The 12,269-nt window shown below is 31.8% G+C and overlaps 1 protein-coding gene across 1 annotated transcript; it reads right to left on the bottom strand.

Annotated features, from left to right (window-relative positions):
- Positions 1 to 396: 396 nt before the first annotated feature.
- GPRIN3 (GPRIN family member 3) lies at positions 397 to 5,868 on the bottom strand. Its single transcript, XM_031941985.1, has one exon. The coding sequence runs from the start codon at positions 5,729 to 5,731 to the stop codon at positions 3,701 to 3,703; it is 2,031 nt and encodes a 676-aa protein (XP_031797845.1). The 5' UTR covers positions 5,732 to 5,868; the 3' UTR covers positions 397 to 3,700.
- Between the last annotated feature and the right edge of the window lie 6,401 nt (positions 5,869 to 12,269).

The following is a 12,269-nucleotide window of genomic DNA, read 5'->3' as shown; positions in this document are numbered from 1 at the left end:
ATTCACTAACCAAGGAAAATACCATCTCAACATTTTCTGTTATATTTCCATTTTCTCCTACAAACTGAATTCCATATTACTTCTCTCCCTTCTAGTTTAATTATTATTAGCTACTATCATAATTGTTTTTTTAAAAAAAATTTCTTTTTTAGGACTCACTCATCAATAATTTAGTATCCAACAGTGATTTTTACATAATATGTACTTAATAAATTTAAAAATAAATAATTATTGCTGTCTTCTGAAACACTTTATAAATATGTAATTATAAAAATAATATTTCATAGGGGAATGACCAGAAAGACTATGGCATATGAAAATAAAGTAAAATTATTGTGTAGTAATAAAAAGATAAATCATGGGAATTAAGGAAAACCTGGGAAGATGTATGTGAATAGATATAGAATGAAAAAATAAAACCAAGGAAAAAAGATATATAGTAATTACCACAATATAAATGACTCTTCAAAAAAAATTAAACAAGAAAAATTATGAAATATATCTCTCTCCTTCTGTATCAGAGTAGGGGCCTACTAGAATAAAATGCATTAATTGTCAAACTTGGTCACTAAATCTGGTGTTTTTTCTCACCTATTTTTCTTTGTTACAAAGAAAGGTTCAAATGAAAGCAAAATATTTTCAGCAATATATGTGACATGAAAATAAAATGCATAAGGAACAAAGTGGCTCAATCCCTATATCCTGTTGTGTTTTTTTTTTTTTTTAAATTCATTTAACTATGTATTAACTGAGTAGAAACCAAGATTCTGGGTCTTCATGCAGACCGAGAGCCTTGGACCCAATTTGTGTCTGCAAAGTCATTTATTACTAAACACCTTGTTGTCTGGTGATCAGAGAGGAAGCTTATTTTGAAAAGAAGGAAAAAAAAAATCCCACTGATGCTAATCAGAACTGCTACCTACAAAATATTTTTAATTTAAAAAAAAATTTAAAAGTCAAAAATAGAACACCAGTCCCAGTAAACAAAACTATATAATTTAATTTCTTTGGGACATATGTCCCCAAAATATCTGGGAATCTGCTTCATTTAAATACATTTAAAGATGTTTTTATCCCAAACTCATAAGTAGTATTATTTGACCTGAAGTTCATCCTTCAGTGTTAATATTGATGATTGTTACTATATACTGTGTGTATATCTGTGTATGTGTATGTGTAACAGAGAGACAGAGTGAGAGAGAAAGAGAGACGGAGAGAAAAAAGTACAAATGCCCATTGAACCACAGAATTATACTAGGATATTATTACAATTTCAAGAAAGGGTGAAGTGAGTTTTTAACTATAGTTGTTTGAGTAGAGGAGGTATTTCTGTTTCAGAAATTATTTTAATACAGTACAAATGACCAGAACCTCAAATTTTTCTTTTTTAAATGGTATGATATATTTTAGGAACTTTTTCTCTCAAAACAGTTAAATAATTGCCTAGAAGTAGTTTGTGTGTGTGTTTAAAGGAAAGTCCTTTGAACAGAAAATCCTATTTCAAATTTGTGGCAGGATATAATTTGCATAGACTAGTCAGACATGGATAAATTATAATCTGCATCAATGAAAGAAATAACCATATCGATAAAAACACAGATCTGTCTGAATATTTGACTGAAGATAACTCTTCTCATTATCAATTATTCTGTGATTCTGATCTATTCATAACACCTTTACACATGGATGAATAATAAAAACTAAAACCACCATGGATTAACATTCAATCATGTTGTATTGTACAATTTATGGCATTAAACCTAGGTATTATTCTTTACAAGTTCAGAACTTGCAAACTAAATTTTTTTTTTTTTTTAAGAACAAATGATTAAAATCAACTGGAGGTTTTACTGAACACATAGTTTCATATCAGGTACTGAAAAAATAATCTAGAAACTCAGAGACTTCCACTTAAAGGATAAATTAACAATTAAATTTAACATTTAAAGTCAATGTTCCTTTCAGCAATCTGCACCCACTCAAGAGTCCAACACTAAGTCTAGGCCAATGCTCATCTCAACAAGAAACATTACAATATATGCTTCCTTAGTCCCTTTATTTTATGTACTTTTACAAACTTTATGAGAGAATAATAAAGGTGTGTTCTCACTGCTTAGCTCACTTAAAATCTTATATGTCCTAGCTGTAGTCTTTCTTACAGAGGCATATTGTAGATGAAGGCTGTAGGAGAGAGATCCCAAAATATAAACATACGAAAAAACAGAAAACTACCATTTCTTTTTTTGTATTCTGATAAAGTATATGATAATGCTTCTCAAATTAAATTACTAGGGCCACTTCTTTTCCAGTTAACACAATTTAGCCACAAACTCAAATTAGATATGAAAAGGGGAAGACAATAAGTATTTAAATAGCACCTCTTATACGTCACATACTATGCTAACTGAGGATCTCATTTGAGCCTCACAACTACCTTGAAAGTAGGTGCTATAACTCTACCCATTTTACAATTGAGAAGATAGAAGCAAACATGGATTCTTGTTTTGTTTTCTTTTGCTCAGGTTACACAGTTAGAAAGTCTATTAGGTCATTTTGAACTCAGGTCTTCTGAAACCAGTCCCCAACACTCAATCCACTGTGGTACTAGCTGCCTCTGAAAATTTTGTCCCAAAGAAGATCATGTTCCACAAATATTCACCACATTTTCTTGAAATAAGTTTGGTGCAGATTCCATGGAAAAATAGTGTGATTTATTTTTTTGTCCACATAATTATTGGAATTGGAATCAGCAACTGAATGTAGCATTATTATTTCCAGGTAGAAAGCTATATGGTATCTGTACATTTATAATTACTGGGAAGCCTTTTAGATTTTTTTTTTATTGTTAGTAGAATGTTACAGAAAACTGCTTTCATGAATTCAGAGGAATAGACTTCTTATAGACTAAGAAGGTGAAATTGTACCAGAGAAAGAAGATCAGTGAAATCTGACTATAGTATTTTTATATTATCTTTCCTACATACAAGAAAAGGCTTGATGGTATTTAATAAAATTTGCTTATATTTGCCAACTATTATAATAAAACTGATGTGCTTGGATGCCTGCATGTACATATAAACTTCACTAATGTTGGATACTTTCTATGCTTTTTAAGGATTCTTTAATTTACAGAATCTGTTTTATCAATAAATGAAAGTTCAGTTTCATGTTTCATATTAGTTATCTTTTACTTAAAGCTTTTGGATCTTGATACCATCCTTAATGAAGTAAGATTATTGAATTTAAAAACTAGTAGGAAGGTGTAGTACCACTTGAAGATGGTATTATACAGTTCCCTCATTTTCTGGATTAGAGATTTGGACAGGAAATGTATAACACTGTTTGTGCTAAACCCTACCTTTACACAGAATAAAGATTTAAATACAAATAACCCCAGTTTGCTAAAATGAGGAAACAATATAAATGAAGTAGCTACATTTTTTTATAAATATTTCTGTATCTGCCTATTATTTTTATTTAGTATGTAAACCTACACTGAAATGTGTTCCTATTATCTATATTTTTTCTTTAGATTCGACATCTAAATAGACAAAGTCCTCATAAAATATTGAAGCAGTTTCCTGAAATTAACACTTTCTTGTGATTAGCTGATTTCTTCATAAAACAGAACTAACCTTATCATAGACCAAGATTCATGTTAATACTAAATGTACCCACGCTATTCTATCTATTTTCTCTTTTAATCTAACACAGATGAGGGAGCAGGGTGGACACAACAGTTGGGACGTCTAAAGTTCTGCATCATGGCCTGGAACATATTGTGTTGCCTCCCCTTAAGTTTTTTATTTGAAGATGTATCAGAAGAAATGGATGTCCGGTTTTGATTGCTTTGAACATTAATCAGTTTCTCATGTTCCTTTATTTGTTTTTGTAAATGGTTCTGAATAGCGAGGCCGAGTGACTCAGGGTCTAGGGAAGCTCCATATACTTCCCATGTCATGCCTTGCTCATCCCATATGACATCCCTGACTTGCTTGGACTGCTTGAACTGGAGCTTGGCATCAGATGCAAGCTGCTTTTTCTTTTCTCCAGGGGTAAATCCAACCTGAGCAGCTGCTGCTGTCACATTGAGTTTTTGTTCCTTTAAGAACTCACTGACACGGCTGGCACGACGTGGACTTGCTTTGATTGACCGAGAGGGTGTACGTTTACCAGAATTTGGACTGGATTCCCCCATCAACTCTCCTGGGAGTCCCAGGCTTGTAACTGATTTTGTCTGCTTACTTTCTTCAGAGGCTTTGTCCTGGTTCTTTCTGCCTGTGGTAGGAGTAAGGACACTTAGTCCTTCTGCATTAGGACAAAGCAATTCTGCTTTTGTTTCCATTTTTGGTTTTATGTCTGCCTTGGGATCAGTATGATCTCCTTCTTTTACTATCTGAGTAGGCAAAGTCTTTTCGGTTGCACTGCCTTTGTCTGTGACATTCAAGTTATCAGATTTGTTCAGTTCATTGTCAGGGCTGAGTGGTTTATGACATGGATCACTGGGGGTACTTGCAGCTTGGCAGGCATTAACAGTTTTTGTTGACAACTCAGATGATTTGATTTTGGCTTTTCCCAAGCCATGACTTACATCAGCTTGATTACATGCCTGGGTAGAAATCTTATCGACTGGTTTTGCATTGGATGGGATGAGTGTAGGTGGTACTGCCTGCGTTTCTCCTTCACTGACCATTTCTACTGCCTGCTGTTTTTCCTTGCAGATAGTTTTGTTTTCACTTGATGCCTGTAGAAAACAGAGGTTAGACATTCCATTGTTTGACACCACTTTAATGACTGTGGCTGATGAATCTGTTGACTTATTGTCCACTTGGAAAGTTGGTATGTTTGAAGAATCACCAGTAGCTCCCTGTATATGTACTTCTCTCTTGTTATCAAAATGGCAAGGTGCTCCTTTTGGACCTACCAATTTGTCAAAGAGCCCTGATGGATTGTTCATGTTACTGTTGCTCTGGTAAATAACATACAAATGCTCTTGTTCCTCCAGAGTCCCAGGAGGAGGGATTTTGTTTAAGAATGTAGCAAGGATACTTGGGCTGGTAGAGACAGATCTGCTCTCCACACTGGTTACTGTCTGAACTTCAGCATCTTGCCAAGTTCTGTTTGCCCTCTCCCCTGCCACAATTCCACTCTCATCTAGGCTTGTCATTGTACCTGTTTCTTTGAATCTGGAGGACAGGTGCTCTGCTTGCAGTGGTTTTTCTTGCTCTGTAAAGCATACTAACTGTTTGCTAGTGAGGCTAGATTGCTGAGATATTTTGGAGGATTGTTCTAATGAAGTCAAAGAAACAACATCTGTCAAGATCTTTGGCTCATCACAAGGTGTGGGATGGCTGGTCAAGTCTACAAGTGGACCTGGAATTTGTGCTACATGTTCACTGCTGCCTTGATGTTGAGAGCTACCAGAAGGGCTGTTGCATGTGGGAGGTAATTTTTCATCCTCACTAGAAATACCAGAAGACATGACTGTGTGGGTAAGATCATGCTCAGAGTCCTTCATTATGTTTTCTACTGGTCCAGGGCAGCTGAGTTCCAACAAGCCAATTCTAACAGATTCTGAAGGAAAGCAAGGAAGACTGTTAGCATTGGTATAGGCAATGATTGATGTCTGCTGTGGAACAGAAGGCTGCTGCTCTTCAAAATCTTCTTGCTTTTCTGGAGTGCCTATCAGGGAAGATTTGGTCAACCTCAGTGGGTCAGGCACAGTCCCCATGGAAGAGCTCTATAGGACAATTTCTGGTAATTTCTTCTGACAGTGTCCCTGATGAGTGACAGTTGATCTTCACCGTGAAGGCAATGAGACACAAGTCCTCCACAAACAAATCTTTGAAAAAAGGAAAACATAATGTCAATAATAACATATTATATGAATAGCTAAAAGCACCTAAATTAAGTCTCTTAAATACAGATTAATTTTCTTTTATTTCACTTTTCTTCAAATATGATAAACTCTAAACCTTTTCTTCTTTTGACTTTCTCAAGAAGAATTGAAGAAAATTAATAAAAAGGATAGACCTCTCCCTAATTTTATCATATCTTTAGTTAGATATTAGGAAACGACTTTCAAAATAATTGTTTTTCCTACTAAGAGGTAAGTTACATAGAAGAGAAATGATATATCTGATGTGAGATACTATGAAATCTCTTTTTCATTTAAAGTTTATAATGAAAAGTTAAGCATTCACATAAAGGAAAATATTTAATTACTTGGAGCAACTATACCCTATTTTAAAAGAGAAAATACAGACAAAAACTGAAACTATTGTATGATAATTAAATATGCTTGATGTAATCAATTGAATGACAATATAGGCTAATTAATACAAAAAGACTAACAGCAAGCTTCATTTTGGAATTCATTCTGGAATTAATGTAAATATTAATCTTCATAGCTAGTATTAAGCAATCTAACATCTTTCTCTTTAATAAAGAAGCAGAATGTAATAATGGATATTGGGCCAGTTTCCATGTCAGGCTGACCTGTAGCCAATTATCTAAAGTTCCAGTCACTAGCTTTCTTATTTCTGCCTGATATTCTCTTTTAAATAAATATTTTGAATTTAAAACTATAATCTATAAAACATAAACAAAACTTTTTATTTTATAATAAATTTAATTATTATCTATTAGTTGATGGTCTAAATTTTTTCCTGTACCCAGCCCCTGCACCTTCCCAGAAAATTAAGCCATATAGAATAGTTTAAAAGAGTCTAGGGGCAGTTAGATGATGCAATGGATAGAGCACCAGCCCTGAAGTCAGGAAGACCTGAGTTTAAATTCAGCCTGAGACATTTAATAGTTAATAAGCTATGTGACCCTTGGCATATCACTTGACACCATTCGCAAAAAAAAAAAAAAAAATCTGTCAATATGTACAGTATTCTACACATAACTCCCATTTCAGGAAAGCAGTGGATGGAAGTATTTTCTCTTCTCTCTTAGTTGGGGTCAAGATTATTCTTGTAATTTTGAAACATTCCTTTTCAGTTGTTTGTTCCCATTACATGACATTGCATATATTGTTTTCTTGACTCTTTCATTTAGTGTCAGCTTTTGCTAAGTCCCATTATACATTTCTACTCATCACATTTACCATTTTTTATAACACAAATATTCCATTATCTTCATATGTCATAATTTATCTAGCTATTCTACAATCGATACATATAAAGTTGGTTTCTACTTCTTTGCTACTACCACAATCACTACCACAAAAGCACTGGTCTATGTATCTATCTATTCATCTATTTATCTATCTATCACCTTCCTTCTTTCTTTCCTTCCTTCCTTCCTTCTTTCCTTTTTTTTTTTTTTAACCAATGGCCTTCTTGTAGTATATGCATAGCAGCAGAATCTCTGGGTCAAATAGTAGAATATTTCAGTCTCTTTATTTGCATAATTTCAAAATAATTGTATTAATTCATAAGTTTCCTAGCAATGAATTGTTGGCCCTTTCTATAATCCTTGCTACAATTATTAATTCTATATTTTCTCAGCTTTGAGGTAAATTTGCAATTTGAAGTAAAACTTCAAGGACATTTTGATTTAGTTATCTCTTATTAATGATTTGGAGTATTTTTCATATAGTAGTAAGTGGTTTGTAATTAGTTTTTTGAAATCCATTTGTTCATATCCTTTGCTCAATTATTTATCTACCAAAGAATGGCTTTTGGTCTTACCTATTTCTGTGTTTATTCTATAAATCTTGGATTTCATACCATTATATGAAAAAATGCAAAGTTTTCCCCCATTAGACTCCTTTTATTCTTATATTTGATGCACAGTTTATTTATGCAGAAGATGTTTAATTTCATATGATCTATTTAAGCTTTTACAATTTTTCTACTTATACTTATGAAATGCATATAGTTAGTTTTTCTTCTAATTTTTCAATGGTATGGTTGCATATAATTCAATATTGTATTGTAAACCCTAACAATAACAATAAGAAAAGGAAATAGAATGAATCAGAATGGGGAAAGAGGTAATAAAACTATATTTTTTTGTAGGCAATATAATGGTATACTTGGAAAATCCCAAAGACTCAACTAAAAGTTAGTTGAAACAATTAGTGATTTTAGTAAAGTAGCAGTATATAAAGTAAATCCACATAAATCATCAGCATTCCTATGTAACACAAACTAAACTTTGTAAGAAGACTTAATAAAAGACACTCTATTTAAAATAACTCTAGGAAGTGTAAAATACCTAGGCGTACTCCTGCCAAAACAAATCCAGGAACTATATAATCAAAGTTATAAAAAATTTATACAAATTAAAAAATCAGATTTAAGTAATTGGAGAAATATTAATTGTGAGTCCATTTTACCTAAGCTAATTTAACTATTCAATGGCATACAAATGAAATTACAAAAAATTATTTTACTGAATTAGAAAAAAATAATGACAATTCATTTGGAAAAACAAAAGATCAAGATTATCAAAGAAATTAATAAAAATGTAAATGAAGATTTAGCAGTACCAGATCTTAAATTTAGGATCAATGGAACAGAATAGACATACAATTTACAATGTCAAATAAATGAAATAATCTTATTTGACAAGAATAAAGACATGAGGTAAAAAAGATTATATAACTTTGATATAAAAAAAATTAGAAGAAAATAAGAACATGGAACATATTACTTATCAGATTTGTGGATAAGTGAACATTTATGAATAAAAAAGAGGTAAGCAGAAAAGGTAGTGTAAAATGGATAATTTCCCTTATATTAAAACAAAAATGTTTTGAATAAATAAAATGAATCCAAGATCAGAAGGGAAATAGAAAATTAAGAAAATATTTTTATAGATAATTTCTCAGATAAAGATCTTATGTCTCAAATTTATGAAAAACTTTGTCAAATCTGTAAGAATATGAGTCATTCTCCAATTCATAAAAAGTTACATAGAAGAAATGTGGTAGAATCCCTTCCTTTGCTAATTTCCAAACAGTTTACTTAGTACTGGAATAAATTTGTACTAAAACAATTAATCTCTTTGGGATATGGAGTTAATATTGCTGATAAAAGGATATATTTATAGGCTTTTGGACATATCTCCAAATTGCTCTCCAAAATGGTTGGATCTGTAGGAATCATTTATTAAAGAAAAATAGCATAAATAAAATGTGTAGCTAACCTGATTATTTTAAAAAGAAAGAAATCCAAATGACCAGCATAAAAAATAAAAACAGGTGGATTCATAAGTAAGGAAAAAAATGAAAGAAATTCTTAGACAATTCTTTTGTTCAATTATATGCCAATAAAGCTGACAATTGAAATGAAAGGGAAGAATATTTAAACATGTAAATTATTCAGGCTAGGAAAAGAAAACTTAAACAATATTATCTTAAACAAAGAAACTCAAGAAGAAAGAATCCTGAGATCAAATGGATTTACACGCTAATTCTATCATTTAGCATTTAATGAACAATTTATAAATCAGTATTCCCAAAATGTAATCTGGGCTGAAGTCTTCCCATTGTCCCCTTTATCTGAGCTTTGCAATTTATTAATCTTGGTTTGTATCTGTGAGTGGATCTGCAATATCAGGAAGCCTGCACTTTGGGCACCAGTTTTGTCTGGGTCTCTTGCTCCCAGTTATTTCAATGCAGGTTTTAACTTACTTGCTAGAACTGAATTCCTTTAATGGCCTTGGGATGTGATTTAAAGGATTTAGAATGGAAAATGCTATCCAATTCCAGAGAACAAACTGATGGAGTTTGAATGCATCAAACTACTATTTTGCTTTTGAAGTTTTTCTTGTTCAACACACAGGTAAGGTCCATGACTGGTTCAATTATACTGAGCCACAAACTCCCTTCTCTGCCTGCCCTGGAACTTGTATGACAAAGCTCTGCGAGCCATTTATATATTCTGCATTAGTTCAAGGATCTTCTATGATCTCTTCATGCCCTGTTGTATGTTTAGATACTAGTACATATCTTAGATATTAGTGTTCAAAGAATGTTAATTTTTAAAATGACATATGACATTGAAATTGGTATATTTAATATAGTTATTTTTGCATAATGCAATATCCTTATTTATCTTTATCATATATTTTGTTTATGTTTTGTCTGATGGTGTGATTATAGCTCCTAGTAATTTTTTCATTCACCTGATACATAGAAATCCTGTTCTAGCCTCTCATTTTGATCTGCCTAATGTCTTTGTTTTATGTGATTGTGTGATTTATGTGATATGTGATTGTTTTCTTGTCCAATCTTTCACTTTCTTTTTTCTGAATTGTTTAATGCATTCACATTTTTTCTAATTTTTAAAAACATTTTTATTTAAAGTTTTGAGTTCACAATTCTATCCCTCCTTTCCCCCCTTTCCCAAAATGGGAAGCAATTAGATATAGGTATACTTGTGCATTTATGTAAAACATTTCCATAGTGGTAATTTTGTATAAGGAGACTCAAATAAAAGAAAAAAATGAAAGAAAGTGAAAATTATATGCTTCAGTCTGCATTCAATCAATATTAGTTCTTTCTCTGGAGGTGAAAAGTACTTTTCATTATTAATTCTTTGGGATTGTCTTGCACCATGTATTCATGAGAGTAGTTGCCATTCTTAGTCCTTCATTGAATAATATTGCTATTACAGTGTACAGTGTTCTCCTAGCTCTGTTCACTTCCCTATATGTCCAATCATGTAAGTCTTTCTAAGTTTTTCTGAAGTCATACTGCTTATTATTTTTTTATCTCAATAATATTCCATTACAAGCTTATGCCATGGTTTGTGTTTCCAATTGATGGGTATCCCTTTGATTTCCAGTCCTTAACTACCACATTCACACAAAAGCTGCTATATTTTTTCTTTTGTAGAAATAGATCCCTTTCCATTTTTTGATGTCTTTGAAATGTAGACTTAGCAGTGGTATTGCTGTATCAAATGGTAAGCCCATTATAACCCTTTAGGCATACCCAATTGTTCTCCAGAATGAATGGATCAGTCCAAAACTCTACCAATAGTGTATTTGTGTAATGAGTTTTCTCACATTCTCTCCAATATCTAATATTTTTATTTTTTGTCAAATTAGCCACTCTGACAGATGTGAGATTAATTTTAATTTGTAGTTCAGAGACTTTAAATTTGCATTATTCTGATCAATAGTGATTTAGACCATTTGTTTTACATTTTTATTTAAAGTTTTGAGTTCTATATTTGACCCTCTCTCCCTTCCCTCCCCACTCTCTGAGATGATAAGAAATCAGATATAGGTTATATGTATCCTATATATATAATCTTTAGCCCTTAAGATGAAAGGTTTTTTTTTTATTATTTTTAAAACTGTAAAACAATTTTTGATAATTTGATTGGCATGAAACTGAATAGATCTAGAGTTTTCATTTTCATTATGTTGGCTTGGCCTATCCATGAACAATTGATATTTTCCTAATTATTTAGATCTGACTTTGTCTGAAAAATATTTTAAATCTGGTTATATAATTCACATAGTTCCTCCATTTGTCTTGGCAGATAGACTCCCAAGTATTTTATATTGTTTACAATTATTTTAAATGAAATTTCTCTTTTTCTCTCTTGCTACTGAGCTTTGTTGGTCATATAAAGAAATGATGATGATTTATGAGGTTTTATTTTATATCTTGCAACTTTAATGACGCTATTAGTAATTTCAAGTAATTTTTTAGTCAATTATCTAGCATTTTCTAATAATGACATAACATCTGCAAAGAGTGATAATTTTGTTTTTTCATTGCTTATTCCAATTTCTTTCATTTCCTTTTCTTCTCATTGCTATAGTTAACATTTTAAATATAATATTAAACAATAGAGATGAAAGTGGGCATTCTTGCTTTACCCCTAATTATACTGGGAAAACTTTTAGCTTATCCCTATTACAGATAATGCTTGCTGATGGTTGTAGATAAATATTACTTATCATTTTAAGGTAGATTCGCTTATTTCTCTGATTGCTAATGTTTTAATAGGAATGAGTACTGTGTCAAAGATTTTTTTCCCATATCTATTGAAATAACTATTTTATGTTGGTTTTGTTATTGATGTGGACAGTTATGCTGATGGCTTTCCTAATATTGAACCAGCCCTACTTTCTTGATGTAAACGCTACCTGGTTGTAATGTGTGATCCTTGTGACATATTACTATAACTTGTTTGCTTGTATTTTATTCAAATTTTTTTTGCATCAGTATTCATTAGGGAAATTGTTATATAATTTTTTTTCTCTCCTTTGCTTCTCACTAGTTTGGGTATTAGCAA

Source organism: Sarcophilus harrisii, chromosome 6 (assembly GCF_902635505.1).
Source record: "Sarcophilus harrisii chromosome 6, mSarHar1.11, whole genome shotgun sequence".
Lineage (NCBI taxonomy): Eukaryota > Metazoa > Chordata > Mammalia > Dasyuromorphia > Dasyuridae > Sarcophilus > Sarcophilus harrisii.
The sequence above is the reverse complement of the archived record's forward strand: the minus strand, read 5'-3'. Positions and strand labels throughout refer to the sequence as shown.

Coding starts and splice junctions, on each gene's coding strand:
- GPRIN3 (XM_031941985.1), bottom strand. CDS start 5,731: ATGGGGACTGTGCCTGACCCACTGAGGTTGACCAAATCTTCCCTGATA.